A 24,115-nucleotide genomic window follows, 5' to 3' on the forward strand; every position below is an offset into this window, starting at 1 on the left:
AATTAGCAAACACTGCTGTTCCCACTCCCCACCCCACCACTGGAGCTTGAGGCATCTCCTCCGGAGTGGAGTCTAGACGCTGAGGGATGGAGAAGCTCCCTGGGTGATTCCAAAGTGCAGCAAAACATGAGGACCACCGCCTTGGAGAAAAGAAGCTAGATTGGTGGGAATGCTTAAACCCTGGTTAGAAACAGTGAGGGAAGTAAAGATGTGTGGCCTGGAGAAGACATGAGACCGAATGGTGATGAGTGTCCTCTGTTCTCTGAAAGGGTATCATGCACATATCATATCCCATCATATATCACATCATATCTTACCAGATTGTATACCATATCACATTATATGTCATCATAACGTATGCCACATCATATCATTTATTGTTGTCACATCATAGATAAGTATCATCTATAAGGGTGCCTTATATCTTGTCACAGACACCATATCACATCACAGCATATCATATATCGTAGGATATATATTTGTTATAGCACATTATATACCTGTCACATTATATATCATCATATATACGTACCATATCATATCATATTTTATATCACATCATATACATCATATATAAATATATATAAATCATGCCACATCATATCTTATATGGGTCATGTCACAAAATATCATGGCACATATATCACATCATATAGGTCATATCGTATCATGTATCGTGTCTTATATTTCATATATCACATCATATCCTATATACCTTTTATCATGCCACATCATATCCTATCCTATCACATTATATCCCATCATATATCATATCATATCTTATTCTGTGTGATCTCCTTGGGGTAAAATGATATTCTATAGGTAGAAACTGTAAGGAGATAAGTGTCAGTTCATTCATTTGTAAAGTGTCTATGAAGTCCCTTGTATGAGCCAAGCCCAGATAAAGAGATGCTTGAACAGATGCATGTGGGAGCTGTGGACCTCCTCACAACAGGCCTGACCAGGGTGGAACTGTGCCCGATGTCCTCTACCCCCTAACAGTTTCTGGCCCCAGTTGCACCGACAGGTGTTCCCCTGAGGAAAATCCTGGTTCTGTTCTTCAGCACTTCGCCTGCCCACCTGGACGTGTTCCCTGGGCTAGATCTCCAGATACTTCTGCTCAGCCTTGCTCTGTAGTGGCCAGTGCCTTGTTTCTCACTACAGGCTCTTGGCCATCACCTGGCTGCTCCTTTCCTTCACTCCTGATTCCATTTTGTTGCATGGGTACCATTGTGTGATAAGGTATCTCTGAGGGCACACCCCTTCCCTGTCCCTGGCCGGGAACCTCGAGCCTGCCCATTCTGTGCTGAAAGGTGCAAGGCTGTGCTGGCCACACTGATCATTGGAGGCAGTGCCACCCAGCCATCCTTTGCTCTGTGACCCATTTACTCCATGAAACCACAGTGCCCTCTTGGCTGCCTCCACTGCCTTGTAAACTTTCAGTTTCCTGGGACTCTCACTGGTTCCACCAGCCCCAGCTTTCTGGCCTCACCACCTGGGACCAGTCTGACTCCAGTGTCCATGGAGGCACTTCAGCTCCAAACCTCAGAGAATGTGCAGGGCCTCAGCAAGCTAAGAGTTTCTGTCCCACCAGGGTCCTTGGCTTTGGACAGGCAGGAAAACCCTGGGCAGATGGTGCTTGGGAAAATTCCCTCCCTTCAAACCAGCCCTCCTTCCTCCTCCAATTGTCACAGAGTCAGGGACAGATGCATGTGTGCTCTGAGGAGCCGAAATTCCAACAGAGAGGCCTCCAGGGAGAAGCTGCTCTCAGCCTATTGCTGCCATCACCAGCAACAGGGCCCTACCCTGCACACACAGGACAAGATATGTTTACCAGACGGAGCAGCATATCAGATGGAGGCAGATATGTTATGTAATTTTTTTCCTCTACTGTTAAATGGAGTATTGGATTTGGATTGGGGAAACAAAATTTCCTGGGGAAGAACTCAAAAGATCCAAGAGTTTTCCAGGGATTCTTCTCTGTGTATCCTTTTGCTTCCTATGCTGGGCTCCACAGGCTGTGTCCTATGCTCCTGGCTCCAGCAGGAAGGCTGACCTCTGTCCTTGTTGGGCACGAGCACATCTGTCTTTCAGGATTCCTTTCCCTTCTTCCCTCACTCTACAGAAGAGTGCAGCTGAACTCGGGGCTGTTGACTGGCCCTATCTTGTGAAAGGGTCCTAAGGCAAGGCCCATGGTGATGGTGTGGTGTGGCCAAGTCCACCATGGGGTGCTCGGGAAGAGGGATGAAACTGCCCTTAAGAGATGCCCTTTGCTTCTCCCAAGGTCACAGCATGCTGCTCCATGCTTGGAGAATTCCAAGTGGGCAGAGAAAACTCAAAGGCACACCCGTGGGCTTGGCATACTGTGAGATTCTCAGTGGCATACCACGTGGACAATATGGTCATTGAAGATTCTGTAAATCCAGGGTCAGGAATGCCCCTTGTCCCATCTGTACTGGCACTGGTCCAGCACTGTCAGCTCGTCCTTTGGGCTGATGTTTTGCTGACAGCCCATTTACCAGGATCTCTTGTGTTTTCATTTACTAAACTGCTGGAATGCAATATACCAGAAATGGAATGGCTTTTAAAAGGGGACTTTATTAAGTTGCCATTTTAAAGTTCTAAGGCTGTGAAAATATCCAAATTAAGGCACCAATAGGAGTTTACCGCTCAAGAAAGGCTGATGTCATTTGGAACACCCCTGTCCACTGGGAAGGCATGTTGCTGGTACCTGCTAGTTTTTTCTACCAGTGACTTCAAGACCGACTTCCCTGGAGATATCTGGCTGTGTGGGCTCTGAGGGCACTGAAGCTTTTCCCAAAATGGTTCCCTCTTAAAGGGCTCCAGTAAACAACCTCACCTTGAATGGGTGGGGACACATCTCCATGGCCACCACCTGATCAAAATTTACCACCCACAATTGGGTAGATCACATCTCCATGACAATGATAAAAAAGATCCCACCCAGCAATATTGAATGATTAAAGGACATGGCTTTTCTGGGGTACATAACAGTTTCATACCAGCACAGCTTGCTTCTGGAGTTGTAGCCATCAATTTCAGTCTATCTGCATGTAAGCTGATTTTGGGGGAGTCGGGCATTCTCTGTTGCTGGACTGGGAGAGGAACCAAATGAAGCAACTGTAAAAATTGAGAAAGAAAGCTCTGTACCTGCAGGAGCATGCCAAGGGAGGCGATGTGGGATGTGCTGGGCCTGGTGCTCTGTGGTGGATTCTCCCCTACCCTCAGCAGGACCCCACATCAGGGAACCTCTGGCCGCTCTGACAGGGCACAGTTCCCGCCCCACCCCACCCCCAGGAACAGGGCAGGAGTCTGCGGTGGGACGTTGGGAGGAAAATAATGCTGCGCAGACAAGATACCCACTCCCCAGGTGGGGATGGACCAACCCAAGCCTCCTGTATGGGGGGCCTTTGGCAGCCACACTACAGGAATCTCTAAGGTGTGACTGCTGGACGTGGTGAGGAGGGAAGCAGGAAGGAGCTCTCCGCACTGCTGCGTTGAGCTGTTTTTGGCCGAGCCCTGCCAGCATTAACCTTGAAGCCTTGTTGGCATTTCCACCCTGAATGGAACACAAAGAATCAGTAGGAATTTGGCCTCCTCTGCAGGGCATCATGGGTGTTCTGGGGTAGAGTGTAAAAGCGTTCAGGGCCTTCTGGAGCTAATGCCACCCCGCCTTGTTATTTTGGCAAGGAAGGAGGCTCAGGGGGTGTTGGTGGAATGTTCCAAGTTGTTAAAACAGATCTGGGATACCTCCAGGGACCCAAATCTCCCTGAATACCTGCTCTACCTTCCCCTGCCCAGATTGCCTGTCCTTTGCTCCTGGTGCAGGTCTCCTTGCTGCAACTGACCACACCTCTGCTCACAGCCTCTGGTCCCTTAACTCTGAGGGCGGGGCGTTTACCTGAGCCCTAACTCATCTAAAGTGTAAGTTGCATCGGGGGGAGAGGGAGCCCTAAGGTGGAGGGGGCAGAGGTCAGGGTGGGGGCAGGGAGACGGCTCCCAGGGACACAGCGCTACTGATTGATGATGTGCCAGCAGTCTCGGTGTGCACCCCTCAATCACCATCACAGCCCAGCCCATTATAGCCGCCTCTCCATGCCTCACTTTCCCCACCAGTAAAATGGGGCTGTAAAGAAAACTTTTTGCAGTTGTAGTAAATATTAAATCAATTATGTATGCAAATTGCTTAGAGGGGTAGTAAGCAGCCATCAGTGTCCACTCTTAATACTTTTACTGCTGTTGTCAGTGTTAATATCAACATAGTGGCCATCAAATGGATTATTAACCTGATGTGACGCTATCATGGACTGATTTAAACCCTCCTTGAGGATTTTATTCCAAATGGTGTTGCCTGTGGATGGAATGGGTCTGCGGTTGCTTGTCCCTCCCCTCACGCTGGGATGCAAAGTGTTTTCTTTCCCCTGGCCCACAGCTCCACAGAATGAAGCTCCCTGACCTTCCTCCCCTGCCGCTTTGCAACATCCTCATCCCGCTTTGCAACATCCTCAACTTCACTCTGTCCCTGGTATATTCATTATGTTTCTAGAGCAAAGAAGATCTCTACTCTTTTTTATCGTATTCTCCTTCGAAAGCCCTGATCTTCCTCTCATTTTTTTAATGGACAATTTTCCTTCAGTGGTCAGATAGCTGGCGGTTCCCAACCCCTGTGAGTGGTTCGGAAGAATTGAGAGAACTTTCCATCCACCCTGGACCAGTTTGCTCCTCATGCATCCTGAAACCGGGGGATGCAGTGATGCCCGGGACAGCTCTCTCTTGTGAAGCAGGCAGAGGCTGGCTGGGGACTGAGCCATCAGTGCCCAGTATTACATACAAACAGCCCCTAAGCCACAGCCACTGCTGAACTGGGCTCGGCGCTCTGTCATATATGGTGCCAGTAAGAGTGCAGTGAGCCCAGATGCATTATTCTTACATCGAAAGCATAAGCCAGGTCAGCATGGCGTCAGCACCCTGTGCACCCCCCCCATTCCACAGGACGACACCCAGCCTAAGGGGCTGTGTGAGGGGAGTATTCTTGGGGGGCACCCTGTGCCTGGGGATCCCATGTGTATTGAGGCTAAGCAGGCTTAGTGCTCACACTCACAGCCATATCTGGGGGCAGAGAGGTGGGAAGGCCCAGTGCCTCAACAGAGCCAGGGAGGGAAGATATGTGCATGGTGGCAGTCCTTCACAGAGTGCCCGTATCCCCATGTTCCAGAAGGATCTGCCTAAGGCCTAAGTCAGTGCCGTTGAACTTCCATGGGTAGAAAGTCACTTATCAGGTATCTGTATCGAGTATTTCCCTACAAGTAGACTTCAGTTTGTGTGTCCTGAGGGTGAGCTGAGACATGTGGGAGTGAGTCGGGGTGTGAGGCACGGCGGGGGTTGGTTTTACTGTAGAGGAGGGGTCTGGGGGACTTTGCAGGGTAGGCAAGGCCTGCTCTGGGCCTCGAGGCTGCTGCCTTGGACCTTTTTTGGAGTGAGGTGGGCACCCATACATCAGTACCCTTATCTTCTAGTTGGAGAAAGATTTTGCCATGACCTGATGCCAGGAGCCCAGAGCATCTCTTTATTGGAGAGATCTGAATGGGATGTGACCATAGGGTCCCTGCTGCAGGAAGTGAGTGGAAGTGGCGAGGGAGGACCACACTGTCTGAGCCTCGATGCCGGCCCTCAGGGTCTGGGCTCAGTAGGTGAGCCACTCTCCTGGTATGGGTCCCCGCACTCTCCTTTCACTCTCCCAGAAAGACACTGTCCATCATTTGGGGTGCCATGTCCCCAGAGCCCAGGCTTAGCCTCTCAGCCCATGTTATTGGCACTTTGACTGCTGGCCAGCTGGCACCCCACAGACACACACTGTTGGCTTCTGTAGCAAAGTACCACAAGCTGGGTGGTTTGAAACAACAGTTTCAGAGGCTGGGAGTCCCAGTCAGGGTGTCAGCAGGGCCAAGCTCCCTCTGAAATCTGTAGCATTCTGGTGGTGGCCTGCCAGTAATCCACCACTCAGTCTCTGCCTGTATCATGTGGCTGCCTCTGTCTGTCTGTTCCCTGTTGTCTGGGCGCAAATTTCCTCTTCCTATAAAGACTCCATGGTATTGAGTTAGGGCCCACTCAGATCCGACATAACTTCATAATGACATCTTCAAAGATCCTATTTCCAAATAAGATCACATTCATGGGACACTGGGGATTGGACTTGAATGTGTGTTTTCCATAACACATGCCTTCTGTTAGTGGGCACAGACACATATGGTTTTTATGGGGCTTGAGGAGACTTTGACATTTTTGCTGGTTTGAAAGGATGTATGTCCCCTAGAAAAGCCATGTTTTAATCAAAATCCCATTTCATAAAGGCAGAATAGTCCCTATTCAATACTGTATGTTTGAAACTGTAATCAGATCACCTCCCTGGAGATTTGATTTAATCAGTACTGGCTGTTAAGCTGTATTAGGTGACAACACGTCTCCACCCATTTGGGTGGATCTTGATAAGTTTCTGGAGTTCTATAAAAGAGGAAATATTTTGGAGAATAAGAGATTCAAAGAGAGTAGAGCAGAGCGACATAGCCACGAGAAGCAGAGTCCACCAGCCAGCGACCTTTGGAGATGAAGAAGGAAAACGTCTCCTGGGGAGCTTCATGAAACAGGAAGCCAGGTGAGGAAGCTAGCAGATGATGCCATGTTCACCATGTGCCCTTCCAGATGAGAGAGAAACTCTGACTGTGTTCACCATGTGCCTTCTCACTTGAGAGAGAAATCCTGAACTTTATTGGCCTTCTTGAACCAAGGTATCTTTTCCTGGATGCCTTAGATTGGATAGACTTGTTTTAATTGGGACATTTTCTTGGCCTTGGAACTTGTAAACTAGCAACTTATTAAATTCCCCTTTTTAAAAGCCATTCCGTTTCTGGTATATTGCATTCTAGCAACTTGCAAACTAGAACAACATTCGTCTATTCCATGGAGCAAAATAAAAGCAAAGAACTGCAGGCCCCGCACTTTATCCTGGCCATTTCCAAAAAGGATTTACCACGGCTTATAGCTGTTTCACACTTAAACTGTCAAATATTTAGGTAGAGATGAAGCAGAGATGAAAATCCAGCAGCCTGTGGAAAGATGGGGTGAAAAAGAAAGAATCATTCCCCAAAGCCCAGCTCCTACCACGCTGGTTCTCAGATGCATTCATAAAGGTCTAGGGGAGGCGTGGGGATGGGCTTCTTTGGAAGACCACAGTATTCACTTGTGACTGTTACTCTAGCCATTCCCAGGTGGTTTACGAAGACCCCAGGCCTCAGCAGAGCAGAGGAGCGGAAAAATGCCCTGGAGACTACAGCAGCAATGGGAAACTAAGAGGGGGCCGCCTGCCAATCCCCAGTAGCCCCTCGACACCTCTTGCCTGGTTTCGTTTCTCTTCCTATGATACTGCTTCCTGGCCTAGTTTCCCAGCTGCTCCCCATTTATTGGCTTACGGTTTCAGAGGCTGGAAGGCTTGCTTCCTCCCCATAGGTAGCGTCCTGGCTGGCTGGCATCCTTTGGTTCCTTAGCTTTCTCATCACATGGCCACTTCCTCTTCTTTGTCTTTCTCTTCCGGGCTCCGTTGACTTATAACTCTGCACCCTCTCTTCGCTGTGGCTCTCTTTCTGAATCTCTTCTGTTTAAAAAGGGCTCCAATAAATTATGACAGAGAAGATTGGATTTAACAAATGAGTATATTTCTTTTCGCCTCCAGTGCCTTGGAGCAGCTAGAAGGAAAAACCTAAAAGTGGATCTGTAACCCATACCAAACTCTGAAATCTGTTCTAATACCCACTTGTTACAATGTACTTTAAAATATATTGCTTTCTGTATGTATGTTATATTTCACAATAAAATATATTTAAAAAAAAAAAAACTCCAATAAACCAGATAAAACCCCACTCTCGTCTAGTTGGCCACACCGTATTGAAGTTAACGTTTTTCCAAAGGTCCTGTTTACAATGGGCTCTTATCCAGAGGAAGGGATTAAAATTCAGAATGTGGTTATTATTGGTGTTTTTTCCCGAAGAATATAATTGAACCTATCACACTTTCCCACTGACAGTTTTGGCTTTATTTTGGTAACATAATAAACTATCTTCTGCTTTTTAGGGATAAAGTGGAAAATATCAAAAAATAAAATACCAGGACCTGGACCCAGCCCCCTCGAGGGAACCGCCAGCATCATTTCACCATATTTTCTTAATCTCTTAATCTTCCAATAGGGGTGATCACAGGCATGCATAGTCTTGTATCCTGCATTTTACCGTAATATGAATGCCATAGAGGTTGGGAAACTGCTCCGAGTCTCTGTGCACATCCCCACCCTGAAAAGTTTTCTAAGCATTTGTACCCTAAGTGATTCTATACTAAATCTCTTTATCCACACAGCTTTATTACAAATAGCTTTTTACAAGTGCTTCCAGGGCTACTCTCCCCAACTCTCACCCCAGTCACATTGGTCCCAGCTGGTCCTCTTGGGGTGCTGGGTTCCAAGCTGTCTCATGGGGGACTCAGGGTTGCCACCTTTTCCTGATGAGAACACTGCACACAGAGAAGCTAAGCCGTCTGCCCAAAGTCACGCAGCAGGGACAGTGGAACTCAGCTTTGAACTGGCAGACTGATTTCAGAGCACACAGGCGCTATTATTATTTCCAGGAGTTTATTGAAATAGAATTTAAGCAACATAACATTCACCCATTGTAAGAGCACAGGTGGAGTTCTAAGGCCCCCACTCCAGGCCGGGTCTTAGAGCACATGCTCCCTATGAGGATATTGGATTGGCCCAAAAAGCAGAACTTGGGGATTAACTACACACCATGTTTGGGGCTCTTGGGGGTTGATTTAGTCACATCATTTCCCCAGGTGGGACACCAACACAGCGTCCACCAGCCAGCGGGGTGTGAACTTGCTGTCAATCCCAGTGGTGGGTGCAAACCCTTCTGTAGTAACTGAATTATCCCTGGTGCCACACACACCGTGCAGAGGTGGACTGAATTGATGGTGTACTCTCTGTGTCCTCTGGCCAGAGAGAGACAGTGATGATGAGATGCTACTGGGGGATTTGGGTTCCCTGGGTTCATCTCAGGTAGGGAGTGGGGATGATGGAGGAGCTTGCAGAGCTGGTAGGGGAAGCCAGCATTGTCCTGGGCCTGCCTGCTTGCTCAGGTCTGGGATTCTGATGACCAGCTCCCCAGGAGCCCTCTTTGGGCTTGACCAAATCCTCGGCACCGTGTGGGGGCTGGTTGCCCCCGGGCTGGACCAAGACCCTGCTCTCCTGGAGCGCACATCTGGTGGGAAGGATGGGGGCAGCTGAGCTGGAAGGTTCCGTATGTGCCCAGCCCCCAGCCCTGTATCTGTGTTGCAGGTCTGTGGCGGAGGCCACCGAGGTGGATCTGAACATGCGCGTGGGGCTGCACACAGGCCGGGTCCTCTGCGGAGTCCTGGGCCTGCGCAAGTGGCAGTACGACGTGTGGTCCAACGATGTGAGCCTGGCCAACGTCATGGAGGCTGCTGGCCTGCCGGGGTAAGTTGGGTGAGGCTGGTGGTGGGGCTGGGATGCATCCAGGACTGAGGCCTTCTCTCTGGGCTCCAGAGGCTGGAATTCAGCGACCCTGCATCCCGGAACCCACAGAGGAGACATCTCGGCTGTGCTCCAGCCTCACCAGCCAATATGAGGGGTGGAAGAACGAGGGGGCCCCTGAAGCCTGGCTTCAATACTAGCCATCCCTGCCCTACCCCGGAACCCCAGCCTCATCACAGACCCTTGTGAGCCTTGGCCCCCTGTCTGCATAAAGCCAGCATTAGCTGGGAAGGTAGAAAGCTGCCAGGGACCCTGTGTCCTTGGGTTACGACCGCTTTTGTGTTTTGCTTTCCTTTGTTTTGTTTTCTCAGACTGACATGTGCATGTGGGAAAGCCTAACTGGGGACTTCTCTAGTACCAAAGGAGTTATTGATTTCCTTCTAGAAATGGGATAGATTTCTTGTAGACCGTTGATTGAAAAATCTTCTTACCATTGCCTCTTGTAGTGCTGTATCTTCTTCATGCCATGATGTCAAGTCATTGCATAAAATTCTGTAAAAAAAAGATTTATTGAGAGCAGAATGAAAGTTTCCCTTCCTTTACATGGTAGCAGCCAGGAGAAGGATGTACTGTAAGAAAAGAGGCGGGGGCTGAACTGCCAGTCAGTTGCCTTGCACATGAGTTACTTCATCTTTTGCTATTTTTTTTTTTTTTTAACTAGAGCAGTTGTAGGTTTACAGAAAAATCATGAAGAAAGTACAGAGTTCCCGTACAACCCTTTGCTTCACACACAGTCTCCCTATTTATATTTTGCATTAGTGTGGCACCATTGTTACAGTTGAGGAAATTATAATTATATTCTAAATTATAGCCCATAGTTTACATTAGGGTTCACTGTTCATGTTCTATAATTCTGTATTGTCTGTTTCATTTTTGTGATATAACATGTATACAACCTAAAATTTTCCATTTTTACCACTTTCAAGTGTGCAATTCGGTGGTGTTAATTATAGTCACAGGGTCCCACCATTACATCCCTCACCTCTGCAACAGGAACTCTGTACCCATTAAGCATAACCTTTCACCCACCCACATCCGGCCCCTGGTCACCTGTGTCCTAATTTCTGCCTGAATTTGCAGCTTCATCCTTTAGACTTCCAGTTTTCCTCCTATACAAGGGGATCATAAGACACACCTGACGAGGTGGTTGCAAGGACTAGCTGGGCCCCTGGCCCGGTGCTCCAGTGCTGTTCCTATAAGGCAGCTGCTCCATGTACTCTAGTTAGCTCTGAATCCACGGGGCCGGCCCCCCACCATCACGCTCTGGGTCCCCCTTCCTGTGTGGCTGCCCACTTCCTACCCCCCTCATGCAGCCCTTTCTCTCCAAGCTGGGTGGGATCCCCCAACTTGTGCATTTTTCCCTTTCCCTCCTGGTCAAGGTGGGGTCAGTGGAGACAGATTCCCTTTTCATTATGCAAAGTCCCCCAAACACAGCCCTGGGACAGCAAGGACATTTCAAAACAGCAGGCAGCATTCCAGAGAAGTTGCCAGCTCTGGGTAGTGGCTACAAAATCACTAAGGAAAAAAATAATTCACAGGGTTCATGGAAAGAGCAAGTCCATAAATTAGAAACAAACAACAAAAGGCAGGTGGTAGCCAGAGATGTGGACTGAGAACCTTCTGCAATCCAGGGCTGAGCCAGCACAGGAGGATGGAGGCCTGTCATAGTTGCCCATTGCATTTGTACCTGAGCTTGGCTAGCGACTGTAGCCATCTCCAATCCAGACACCCCTCCAGCTCCAGCCCTGGACTCCAGCCATCTTCTGGGTGCCTACTCTGGAATACCAGCTGGAGTGAGTCCTTTCTCCCTTCACCGACCCATCCAGCTCCCTCCATCCCCATGTCCTGAATGCCCCTCCGTTTTTCCAGTCTCCCCCACTTCTTTCTTACCCTTCTTCATCCTGAGTTTTTGCCCAACATGGTTTCCCTGTCTTGCAGGGGTGAGGAGTTCTGCAGACACCTCCCAGCTGCTGCCCCCTGCCCTACCCAGCTGCCCCTAGCCTGGCCCCTTGCCAGCAGCTGGATGATCCTAAAGAGAAAGCCTAGACCCTCAGCCTGACATCCAACGACCCCTGACGTGAGCTCACTTGCCTCCCAGCACTGACCTCTGCAAGCTGTATGTGCTAAGCCATGCTGGACCCTTCCATGTTTTGGAACACACTACCTTCTCCACCTTATGCCGTCTCCCTGTGTCTCCTCACCTGACCAGTACCAGCTCATCCTTCTCCAAACTCCTGTTCCAGGCAGTTTGGGAACCTCGCTGCCTGACTCCTTCCTCCCCTGCCCCACTTCTACCTTTTTGCCCTTCTTTTCCTTCCTCCTTTTTTGAAAGACCCCCATTAATATTGCCAGCCTTTAGCATAATATTATAGAGTATGCAATATGTACAGGCTCTGTGCTGGGTGTTTGGGGTGTCAAGAAGAAGACAAAGCCCCCTGTCTTTGCAGAGCTTATATTCCATGGCAGGAAGTGGGGGACCCAGTGAGGAGAAATGTAAACTCTGCAGATAATATGATATTAGAAGGTGTGCTGGATTGACGATCTACCTCCCCACCTCCCCCCCACCCCCACCCAGTGCATGTCCATATGGAACCTCAGGGTATGGCCTTACTTGGGAATAGGGTCCTTGTAGATATAATTAGTTAAGAGGAGGTCACAAGGGATTGGGGTGGGGCATCAATCCAATGACAGGTGTCCTTGTAAGAAGGGGAGAGGACACACAGACACGGAAGGAAGACGGATGCAAGGATCAGTGGGAAACTGCCACAAGGCAAGGAAAATCAGGAGCTGCCAGAAGCTGAGGGTGACGAGGTAGGATTCTTTCCTAGAGTTCCTGGAAGGAGCACGACCCTGCCCAACAGATTGATTTCAGTCTTCCGACCTCTGGAACAATGAGAGAATAAATGTCTGTTTTAAGCCATCCAGTTTGTGGCACTTTGTTTCAGCTGCTCTAGGACCCCCAGATGGAAGGTGATAAGTTATAAAGGGTAGGTGGGGAGTATTGGGAATTCAAGGAGCTGAGCAAGGTGAGGTAGCTAAATCCGGCTACGTTCCCTTGGGTGGGGGATGTGGCATCCAGAAGGTTTTGAGGTGAGAGGTTTTGGAGGTGTTGGGCAGCGGTTTCTCCCTGGCTGGAGGGGTGAATTTGGGAGAGTCATCGGCATGGGGTGGCGTTTAAATGCACGGAAAACGTGAACACAAGGGGTGATTACTGAACAGGAGGATGAAGTCTGTGAGAAGAAGGGGCAAGCAACAAGGCAGAAAGAGTATCCAGCAGTTCAGTGTCCAGGGGCCGGTGAAGGGAGTGTTACCTTTGTCCAGTGCTGAGAATGGTTGAGCCCAGTGGTGACCGAACAGAGGTGCTGGCCATGACCTCAACCAGAGAAGGTCCCAGGCAGTGGGGAGGCCGAGGCATGGTGGCAGCTCGTTATGCAGGATTGGAGGAGAGGGACCAGAGACAAGTAAAGGTGGCCATTTCAGGGTTTTTTGTGAGCAAAACTGGAGCAAGTGGGCTGAGAAGCATAAGCCAGAAAGTTGTTTTAGAAGTAAGGGCGGGTGGCTGCCAACCCACCCCGCCCCGAGCAGGGCCAGGAAGTTTTCTTGATCTTTTCTGCCTCTCTCGGCCCAGTGCATGCAGTGATCCTCAGCTTTTTGGGTTTTACTCTGTCTTTAGGAACCCAGTGAGACTTTCTGGTAACCTTCCAGGAGACACACTCGCCTTTGAGAGGAGAAGCCTGGGGAGTGCTGGCATATCCTCCCCCAACCTTTCTTTCTTGCATGATTTTTAAACTTGCTTCTTGTTTTTGTTTTGCTTGACCACTCATTTATTCATTCAACAAACATTTATTTATGGGGCACCTCTTCTGCATCTACCACAGGGCTGGTTGCAGGGAGTCAGCCTTGAACAAAGGGCAGTCAGATGCATTGACGGGGAGACAGATGGACAGATGGGTCGACCACTATGGTCGGTGGCTGGTGCTTGTGCCCTAGAAAGTGGTTTTGGAGACACTGATACGAGAGGGGCAGTGGCACACCTGTTTGCTCCTTGGTGGTGACACACTGGGCATTCCTGGTGGGAAGCGGGGATGATTTTCATGCCCTGCTGTCCAGCGAGCTCTGAATTAAAGCGTCACCCAGAGCTTGCTTGGTAGCTTTCTGGAAATAGGTTTTGTTAAGGACATTGCCTAGCCATGTGAGCATTGTGTCCCACAGTCGTTGTGCTGAGTGCCATTTCCGGTCTGTGTTGAAGCATGTGAAATGGGGTTCCAAGCATGGCCCTTGTCCCTGGGAACCCCTGGGGTTGGCCTCCCCTGGATACCAGCAGGGCTGTCTCTGCCCTGGGTGTCGCTGCTTCCCAGCATTCTCCAGCCATCACACCTCCCACTGTGGGGCTGAGCTGCTGTGGCCGGGCAGGACTGTGGGCTCTATGGGAGTTGTTTACAGAGGCCACAAAGTCTGTAGGAAAGGGTGATGTTCCACAGATGATGCTAATGTTGGCATTTATTTGGGGGAAAATGCCCAGCTGATTCAGGTACCAGAGGTACCAGAGGTACAAGGCAACTGGGGGCCTCCAGGTGCAGAGTGTTCCAGGGACATGGGGCCTCCTGGCCCTGGGGCCTGCAAGTTTCTTTGAAGGCAGAGTTGGCACCCTCTGAGGACCTGTTCCCACCACTGGTTGTCTGAGACAGATAGCATCATACATACTTACTTGCCTGCATAGGGCAGAGCATCCAGGCTACCCCCAGACCTCACAGTAAAAGTGAGTGACAGAGCTAAGATTCACGAGAGAGGGCAGCATGCTCTCCACCACCCTGCCCACCTCCCTCCTTTCGCAGGTCAAGGCTAATCCTGCATCTGGGTTTCTTGTCCAATTCCTACTTTTGCTGCAGTGGTTGGGTGGGTCCACTCCTGAAGCCCATCTGTGTTATAGAAGGCCCTGTGCCAGTCCCCCCATTCCTCCAGCACTTAGAGCTCTGCACAGATAGCTTTGTTGGGATTTTGGCTTCCACCTCTGCTGCCTTGCCCTCAACCCCAGCTGACTGATGAATGGATGAAGGATCAAATGAATAGATGGGTGGATATGTGAGTGGTTTCTACTCACCTCTGGTACCTGAAAGCTTTCAGATGGTTGGTCATCTCCAGGGGGCCAGGTGGATAGGGGACGGCAGGTCCCCTGGGAAAAGACTGGCTAGCAGCAGGGGTGAGAGCCACCCATGCTGGGGCAATGAGAGTCAGTGAGGAAGGCACCCTGGCAGCCAGTTTGCATCCATGATGGAAGCCAGCCCAGGAGCTGACGAGAAACTCCTGGGCAGAGGCGCTGCTACAAAGAGGCACCTTTCCAGGGTTGCAGGTCTCTTGACTTTGTGGCCTAACAGTCCCATGCTTCCCCACCCCAACCCTCCTGCCCTGGGACTGGGAAGACAAGGCAGCTGCCTACAGCCTGAATCTGACCCTCTAAGAGATGCAGGCACTCCCTGGATCCCAGGGAACCCCCAAGCTTCAGAATCTCTTGCATCTGAACCTACTTGAGTCTCCAAGCAGCCCCTTAGGGGATTTATTTTTGCAACCAAATTTTATTCCCATAAGGCGGTTAGAAGATAGTGCACTGGTGTCAGGAGGCTTGGAGTTTCAATGGGTGAATTTGAAAGCTGGAGAGTTTGAGTTTTGCATCACGAGCTCAAGTGCTTAGGCCTCCCTAACGAGCAAAAGCTGCCCTTCGTTTTATCTTGCTTATATGAGGGACCATGTATGGATTTTCCTGGGTGGGTTTTCTGTGCAGACCTGTTAATTTTGGATATGCTAACTATGAGGGAATTCTCCTTCCCTCCCCAAAATAGTCAAATGGATCAGCACAAAGGCCACCAGTGGCCCCTGCACAGCTGCTCCACTCCAGACCCACCTGCCCTCTGCCTGGGAACAGCAGAACCCGTGAGGACCCATTAGCTATGGACAGAGCTAGAGCTGACCACTAGCCTCTGCTGGCTGGGGTGGGACTTGGGGGGCCAGAACCCTTCTGCCGGAGGAGTTTTGGGGATGGAACCCAGACCTTCTGGGGAAGGGCTCTCAGTTCTTTTGCATTTCTCTTCATTGCCTCACACCCACCTTTCCTCTTCTCATCTTTTTAATGCATCCTCCTGATTTGCTTTCCTGTCTCTCTTTTAGCACCTCTTTTCTCCCTCTGGCTTTTATCCATTCTGCTCTTTGCCACCCTGGTTGTCCCCTTTCTTTGGCTCTGCTCTGCCTGTGGCCAGCCCTGCCCTCACCTCTCTCCCCAGGTGAGCTGTGAGTCAGCTCCCAGGTGCCATGGGGGCACACCCGAGAGTGGGAGCAACCCTGGGGGAATTTGCCAGCACCCATCCCACTGAAACACCCTTACCCTTACCTTACCCTTACCTCCACCAGGTGGAGCCCTACCCCTTTACCCTGCAGGGCCTCGGATGCTGGCTGGACCTGGAGGAGGGCCTCGGCCCAGGGCCCCCACCCAGGAGCCCTCCACCCTTGACGCTGAGCCACAGCCGAACCTGACTCCAATCCAAATCTCTGCCTCCTTTTTTGTAGGAAGGTTCATATCACAAAGACGACCCTAGAGTGCTTGAATGGGGACTACGAGGTAGAACCAGGTTATGGACATGAGAGGAACAATTTCTTGAAAACTCATAAAATCGAAACATTTTTTATTGTGCCATCCCACCGGCGAAAGGTAGGCACTGGAATTCCTCCCTTATTTTGTTGCACCCTTAAAACTGCCTGACTGCGTGAAGCCTTCTGAAAACTTAACTGCCTGTGCTTCCTCTTTGAATCCCTGTCTTGTGAGGCCATGAGCTTGGCTAAGATGGGGAGGGGTGCTCCCTCTTCAAGTTCTGTCCTTGGCTTTGCCTTTGTGCATGAAGGGGGGAAAGGGAAGGGGCCTTGAACTCCTGGTTGGGGGACCTGCTGTCAGGAGCGGCTCAGCCTCCAGATGGACAGTCTTGCATTGTCCACTCACCTCTTAGGGAGTTAGTGTCCTCTCAGGCCAAATGGGTACAAGAGCCCCTTGCAGGGAGGTCACAGATGGGGAGTGCTCTAGAAACTTTGGGGTGCCAGGCACACCTGAGGGCAGGTGATCATTTGCTGTGTACACTCCTGGCAGTTCACCAGGGGCCAGAGAAAGGGGATCTGGGCAGATGATCAAGGGTGACCCTGACATTTCCTGTGCACAGGTGGGACCGGTGGTCACACAGGTGACTCAGGCCGCACAGGCAGGAGCATTGGGCAGGGGACGGGAAAGGGCCTCCCCACACTGTGTCCCCTGCAGGCTGAAACCAGAAGCCAGTACCTACTCCAGTGTGCTGGGGGCCTCCTGGCAAGTTTCCCATCCTCTGAGCCTCAGTTTCCTCCCCTGAAAGCTGTGGATTTGGACTGGGTGAGGGGTGTCCATGCTGCCCAAGGTCAGAGTGGGCCTCTGTGCACTCAGGGATTTTCAGGATTTGACCAGACTTCAAAGCAATTTCCAGCATGCTAAAGAGAGCTTAGCTGCCTGGAGAACTTGCTTGTTAATGTCTTATCTGAGTGATGTTTCAGGCCCCAGCCACCCTCTCCTCAATGATTCTGGTTAGATAGACCTCTAGATTTTAGGATTCTGTTTTATGGATTCCTTTCCCACTGGCGCTTGGGCGTGAGGGGATCTCTGTGCTCCCTCTCCATTGGGCTCTCTCCAGCCAAGTCACACAATGGTCACCTCAGAGGCACAGAAAACCCAGGGGCCCCACACCTTAACTTTCTATTAAATAAGAAAGGCCTATTACAAAAGGCAAAATATAACCATTAGTCAGCCTCCCTATTTGCTGTATTTTTTTTTTTTTATAAAAGGGAGACAATTTATGGGACAATTTAAGGAAATAAATTAATTGAAGAATAAACACCTGCCTTTCTCCTTAACTAACTGCCCATATTAAACGTGACCCTGTTTTGCCCTGAACACTGGAATGACTGCCTTTTCCCCTTGGAGTCACCATCTTGCAGGCGTGGCCATGCTGCTGGCGAGTGGACCACTGTGTCTGTCTCCAGCTGTCAGGTGGCTGCCTCTGAACCTGGTCCACTTCCTCCCTGGCGAAAAGTCTGTATGATTGAAAAATCCCCTGAGAAAAGGCGCAAGTTGTCTTCCTAACTCTAAATTGGCCTTCTCTAGGTATTGAATTTCTTGGCCTTTTTTTTTTCCTGTGGGCAAAAGCCAGATGAGCGAGAACAGATTTTATCCTATGGCCCGAACCAGGTGACATCTTAAAATGTTCTCCCCATTCCCCATCCAAGTGTGGAAGAATCCAGTCTTTTTCTTGGGGAAAGGGAGGCCCAGAAATGATAGAAATAATTACTCAAAGCCCCATAGCTCAGAATTATCTTACTGTGTGCTGGCCATTTATTCAGCCACACTTTGCTCATCGCCTTCATGCACTGAAGTCTCCAGGGCACTTGTAAGATGTCCCTCTTGAACCTTGCCAAGCCCCTGCTGGTCAGCCTTGTCTCTCTCATGGCCCTGGGACTGGATTTTGTGTATAGATGCTTCCAAGTTGGTGCTGGGGGAGAAGAGGCTACCTGGGCTTCCTTGGGTACCACCGTCAAGTGCCAGTGGGTATGGGTGCCAGTTCCAGAATTGTGAGCAACTGTGCTTACCTTGACATGGAGACACACTTTCTCCCTGCCATGGGGATTTGCTACGTCTGCGAAGATAAGAATTTTAGCCCTCCCTCTATGTGCTGTTTTTTTTCCCATCCTTTTTTGCAAGTATTTATGCAATCTCTTCTATAAACTGGAACCGGGGGAGGCAGACATGTCTCTCATTGTCTCCTATAGTAGAGGAGCTCACAGTCCAGCAGGAGAAAGGATGTGAACAAACAGACACGTGACCGTCATCCTAAGACCAAATAAAGAGTTGAACACAGGGCAGGGAGAGTGGCTTCCTAAAAGTGAGGAAGTCAGGGAACATTTATCTGGAGCTTAAAAGATGGCTAGAAGGGCAGCTGGTGAGTTGAGATGCCCAAAGTGTAGAGAGAGGATCCTCACCTCCTGTCATTTGAGTCTCCACTGCCACATGACATAGGAAGAGCCGTACTTAAGTATACCTGATTACAGAGGAAGAAGCAGAGGTGTGGAGAAATGAAGATGGCACAAATTGACTTTGGCAGGATTTTCTTAAACACCCCTAGAGGGCAACTTGCAGACACTGACAAAGCACCCCCAGCTCCTCCCCAGTTTACACGTGGGTCGTGGGAGGATTTAACTCCCCAGAAGCAGCGCCTTCTTCTAGCTGCACCAGCACGGCTTTCTCCCAGGGGCCCTGACCTCCCCACCTGCCCTGGGCTACGGAGTGTGTGTTTAGTATGTGCATTAGAACCACATCTCTATCCGAGGCCCCTGATCTTTAAAATGAGGGAAGGCTAAAATCGTGTTATCTTTTTGGTTGTAACTTCCAAACAGATGCTCTTTGTGAAGTCCTGTGCAGTCACTACTGGAGACATACGCTTGTCACGCCATGTCTCATCGGCATACATGTGGGACAAGGCAGGCCCCAAGGGACAGGCTTGTGGCAGGGCATGGGCGGGTAGTAGGTCCTGGGTCAAGCAGACAGCTCACAGAGATGGAGTTGATCACAGCAGCAGGTGGTCGGCAGGCCAGTAGGAGACTGAGGTGTATCAGGGCTCCCGGAAAAGGAGCCCAGCTGAGCCCAGGCTGGGGTCAGTTAACCCTAAATGAGTGGGCAGCCCTCAACTTCCTGAATGTACAAGAGCTGCTGCCACAGCTGCAGGCAGACATTCAGTTCAAACCAACTCCTAATTCCCTTCCCAGAGGACTTCCCAAGTGGCCTTGACTATGAGAAGAGAAAAGGAAAATGTATTTTAAAATCAGTCTCCTATTTGCTTTCACAGCAGCTCCATAAATCCATTCTTTGCCAGTGTCCATGCTGGGTAAAAGACCAGCAGGCAGGGAGGGGCACTGAGGGACAAGCCCATGGGCTTCTGGCTGGAGAAGGGGACAGGGGAGGGCAGGCATTAGCTTGGAGGGGCTGTAACTTTGCATCACAGGACTTGCCTCCATCTTACCATTCATGAAAGGGGATAACGTCAGTTCCCGCCTTCTTAGCTTGATGTGATGTGCAACGGGGACTAGATATAAAAGGAATCTGTAGGCCAAAGAGACGTGAGAGAGGTGGGTGTGCAGTGGGTCTCCAGCCTGGGGCGCCTGCATCCTGGAGTTGAGTGAAGGATGAGACCTGGGGAAGGGTCTGAGGTTTAGGGTCAGGCAAATGGAGCAGACAGGAGGACGTTTGTCATGCATACTTGGACAAGGCTGCCCACTCAGAGCTCCGCTCGGGGCTGTGCTCTCTTGAGGGCTGTTAGAGTCCTACTAGCCTCTTGGTGCAGTCAAGGCTTACTCCATAGGTGGCCTGGGGGTTGGACCTCTTCATTGGCCATGGCCACCCAACCTTTCTACTGCTCCTTGCCCTGTACAGAAGGGAAGGCAGGTTTTCAGGGAGGTGTGGAGAGGAAAGATGCTGAGTTTTTATTCTCTTTACCAGGAACAAAACCCACAGGTGACTTCAGATTCTGTTTTCTCCTGGTGTGGGTAAGCAACACCGAGACTAGAGACATTTTTCACTTTTTTAAAAAAATTATTTGAAAGTGAAACATGGACACATGGTAACAGTTCGGAGGATGCTGAAGTGAGAATTGAGTCTCCCTCTCCCTGCCTGGTCCTGATTCCCAGCCCCAACTGTTGCTCCCAGTGAAAATGTTTTAAAATAACCTGTTGAAGTGATTATAAACACAGATTGCCTCCTTCCTCTTCTTTGTGTAGCTCTGATTGCACCTCTGGGCCTCGGGAGGATGGAGGGTGTTTTCTGGCAGCCCAGGTCTCCTCTGGGCCTGAGTAGGGATGTGGAGCTGAGCCTCTGGGTGCACTGGCCTTGGTTCACCCAGAAATACTTCCTGCCCACCTGCAAGGGGCTGGTGCTGTAGGGGAGAGGGGAGCCTTAGAGGTCCCACTCGGGTCGGGTCACACAGGCCAGAGGGGGAGGCTGATGTGAGGTCCATCCACACAGCTTTAATCCCAGGTCCCAGTGCACCTGAACTGATGAGACAGCCATATTCCAGGATTTAAGTGGCAAATACAGCCCCTCTCCTCCAGAAATAGGCATATGGAAAAGATGCCAATCACCAACCACTCTGGATCTACCTGCTGATGAGGAGGGGCAGAGTGTGTGCATGTATGTGTGTACATATGCATGTGTGCATACGTATATGTGTGATCACGTTTGTATGAGAGTGTGTATGCATGAGTATATTGTGTGTGTATTTGCATATGTGTGAGTATGTAAGTATGAGCATGTGTGAGTATGCATATGTGTGTGTGGGTACATAGGTGTGTGAGCACGGGTATGAGTATACACATGTGCATATCTGTATGCATGTGAGTATAATATGTGCATGTGTACTTAGGTGTGAGTACATATGTGTGTATGAGTGTGCAGGCATATGGATGCATGTGCGTATGTGTGTGCATGTGTGCAGGTACATGTGTTGTGAGAGCATGGATGTAAGTACACGTGTGTGCATATGGATATGCATGTGTGTGCATGAGTGAGTACACACATACACACACGTGCATGCATATTCTCTGGTAATAAGAGGGAAGGAGCAGGGAAACTGTGTTTGCTGAGCATGTACTAGGCCTGGTTTCAATTCATTCTGACAGCTCATTGAAAATGGCAATGAGGCAGTGTCCCCATCTCCCTTTTTCAGAAAGCCACTCTGATCCCTTTGTCCCAGCACAGTCATGGGGTACACAGAGGGCATTAGGGAGCAAGATGAACTCCCTAATTCAGCTAGGGTCAGGAGAGGCTCCTGAGAGAGGGTCAGTCCCTAGAATGAAGTCAAGGGAAGGACTGCAGCTCCAGGCCTGTGGAAGGAGCCGAGCCCATTACTGCCTGCAGCCTCACGGAATTGGGGGAAGATGAGCTCAGGAAACTGGCACCAGAGCTGGGGAGGCGAGAGGCAAGGTCAATAGCGGGAGGGTTCTGCTGCATGGGAGAGTCTCTGGCTTTCTCTGCCACTGGGGAGGAGTCCTGGCATGCAGACCCTCTAGCCAGAGCTGGAGCAAACAGACTAGGACTCTCACTGGCCAAGGGCTTGCCTGCATGGGTCCCCATGAGAACTGGACATGGAGACAGTGAGAGAGAGAGCAGGACAGCAGCCTTCAGAGATGTTCTGGGGTCAGCATTGGCTGGGCTTGATCAGTGACTTATTGATTGATTTAGCAAACTATTCATTGAGCACCCACCCTGGGCTGGACCCTAATCCTAGGAAAGAACCAAGAGGCCAGGTCCTGTGCTCACGGGGCCCGTAGAGTGGATAGTGGTGGCAGAAGGTCTCCTTCTGACCCAGTGCCTAGGCGAGTGGGAGCAGCACCAATTGAAGGAATGAAATGGAGAGCAGGACCAGTGGGGAGGAGGCATGGTAAATGCACTTTTGAATGGGCGTGAGTATGAGAGAAGCTTCTTACACAAGCTCGAGATAGTGCACAAGGGCTGGTTAGAGAGGAAGGGCAGGGACCACAATGGTTGAACCTTAGGCCAGCTGGAGGCACCCAGGAAGAGCAGGCGAGCAGGGGCTGAAGAGGGAAGCCTGGCAAACCAAGGCAAGGAGACTGGTGCTTGGAGAGGGCACAAAGGATAGAAGGTTTTTGAAGAGGAGGGGTTGAGCCTCAGTGCCCCCACTGCAGGGGTTTCAGAAAGACAAGGCTGGATAAAGACCTGGATGTGGAGTTTGAGTTTGCAGTCAAGGTCACTGAAATGTCAAGAGCATCATCACCATCAGGGCAAGTGTGGAACAGGTCTCTGGGCCCAAAGGGGGCAAGAGGTGATGATGTCAGTGCAGAGTCAACATTCAGAGATGGACTGACTTCTATAGTGGGGATTTATTTAGTTACAAATTTACTGCTTTGGGGAAGCACATGGTAACATCTGCTGGCCTTCTCTCTTGGCTTCTGGGTTCAAACGGTTTTCCCCGACGCATGTCCTTTCTGTATCTCCAGAAGTCTGGTTCTCAGCTGTTTCTGAGCTCCTCTCTTCTGACTGCTTCTTTTAAGCCTCACTCATTGCAGGACACTCCTCTTAGCTGACTACAGATGTAACCAGCCTTACATGAATTCCACATACTGGTGGTTTAAGTCCACAACAACAGAACCTCTTGGCACCTGTCCAAGTTGATAACCTGAACCTAACTATTACAAATGTTGATGTTGGGATGGCTGAACCACCCTTTCTCCCCACAAGCAGCCACTTAGGTGCTGACTCATGGCCCCATGGTCACTCTGTTGGCTGCCTCCCTTCATGATCCTAATAGAACTGGCCAGAGTCAAAACACATCTAATTTACAGTATTTATTTTTGCCTATTGTGTGTTTGCACAGATATTTCCAGGACTGATTCTCTCAGATATAAAACCAGCCAAGAGGATGAAGTTCAAAACTGTCTGCTACTTGCTGGTTCAGCTCATGCACTGCAGGAAGATGTTCAAGGCTGAGATTCCTTTCTCCAACGTCATGACCTGCGAGGACGATGACAAGGTGGGATATCTTTGAGGGAAACACACAACTACGGGGTTTGTTTTGTCTTCATGTATAACTGTCTTCCAAAGATGTTTAATAACCCTTGTTTTTCTGTTCTTGATTAGCAATGGGGGATTAAAAAGCTGCTTCAAACTCCTAAACCTGTGGCTGGAGATTTTCCTCTTTGGACTTTGGTGCAGCAGATTCAGGATTTTCATCCTTTCTTCTTGTTTTGGACAGATTCACCTGTGAATTTTCTTCTAATATATATGTAATATTTTTTGGAATGGGTAGGCTCTGGGAATCGAATCCAGGTCTCTGGCATAGCAGGCAAGAACTCTGCCACTGAACTACTGTTGCCCACCCTTTTCTTCTAATCTTTGCTGGGGTTGGAGGTGGGGGCCTTGGCATAAGATCTTGTGTTGAGTGGGGGAGCCCTGGGTGTGTGTATGGCAGGTGGGAGGTAGAGCTGAGCATCCTGTTTTTAAGAATTCACTTCAACCACATGGACCTTGGCTTCCCCTCCACTGAAGCATCTCCCATCTTCTTTATGGCCAAGGATGCCAATCTCCCAGGAGCAACTCTAGGGCTTTAAGATTTCTGGAACAGTTTCCATCCAGCCCTCCTTACTTTATCACCCTCCAACCCTTTCTTCCACAGGTCGCTGTTGCCAGCAGTACCTGAGCCTTCTGAAAGTTCTGCACTTTCTCCATTACCAGGTGCAGTTCCAGGTTTCATAAGTCTGCTTCATCATTTGCCAATTTTCAGTTTTCTAAAATTTGGTTGCTACTCTCTCCACTCTTGTTTTGTTTTGTTTTGCTTTTATGGGTTTTATGTCTTTTAAAGAAATGTCATGACTCAAGTATAAGAGGATTTTTCAGGAAGAAACGGAACTCTGCTGACTCAGTCCTGGTGGCTT

General features: G+C 49.9%; 1 protein-coding gene across 3 annotated transcripts in view; it reads left to right on the forward strand.

Moving 5' to 3' along the window:
* ADCY1 (adenylate cyclase 1) overlaps nucleotides 1–24,115 on the forward strand; it is a 215,517-nt gene that overhangs the window by 108,603 nt on the left and 82,799 nt on the right. For all 3 annotated transcript variants that reach the window (XR_013158577.1, XM_077118667.1, XM_077118671.1), the window contains exons 6-8: nucleotides 9,401–9,559; nucleotides 16,175–16,316; nucleotides 23,059–23,214. Coding sequence is in view for 2 of the 3 variants with exons in the window: in XM_077118667.1 (XP_076974782.1) it covers nucleotides 9,401–9,559; nucleotides 16,175–16,316; nucleotides 23,059–23,214 (457 nt within the window). In the remaining variant the exon portion in view is untranslated. The remainder of the gene's footprint in view (nucleotides 1–9,400; nucleotides 9,560–16,174; nucleotides 16,317–23,058; nucleotides 23,215–24,115) is intronic.

This window comes from Tamandua tetradactyla, chromosome 1, assembly GCF_023851605.1.
Source record: "Tamandua tetradactyla isolate mTamTet1 chromosome 1, mTamTet1.pri, whole genome shotgun sequence".
NCBI lineage: Eukaryota > Metazoa > Chordata > Mammalia > Pilosa > Myrmecophagidae > Tamandua > Tamandua tetradactyla.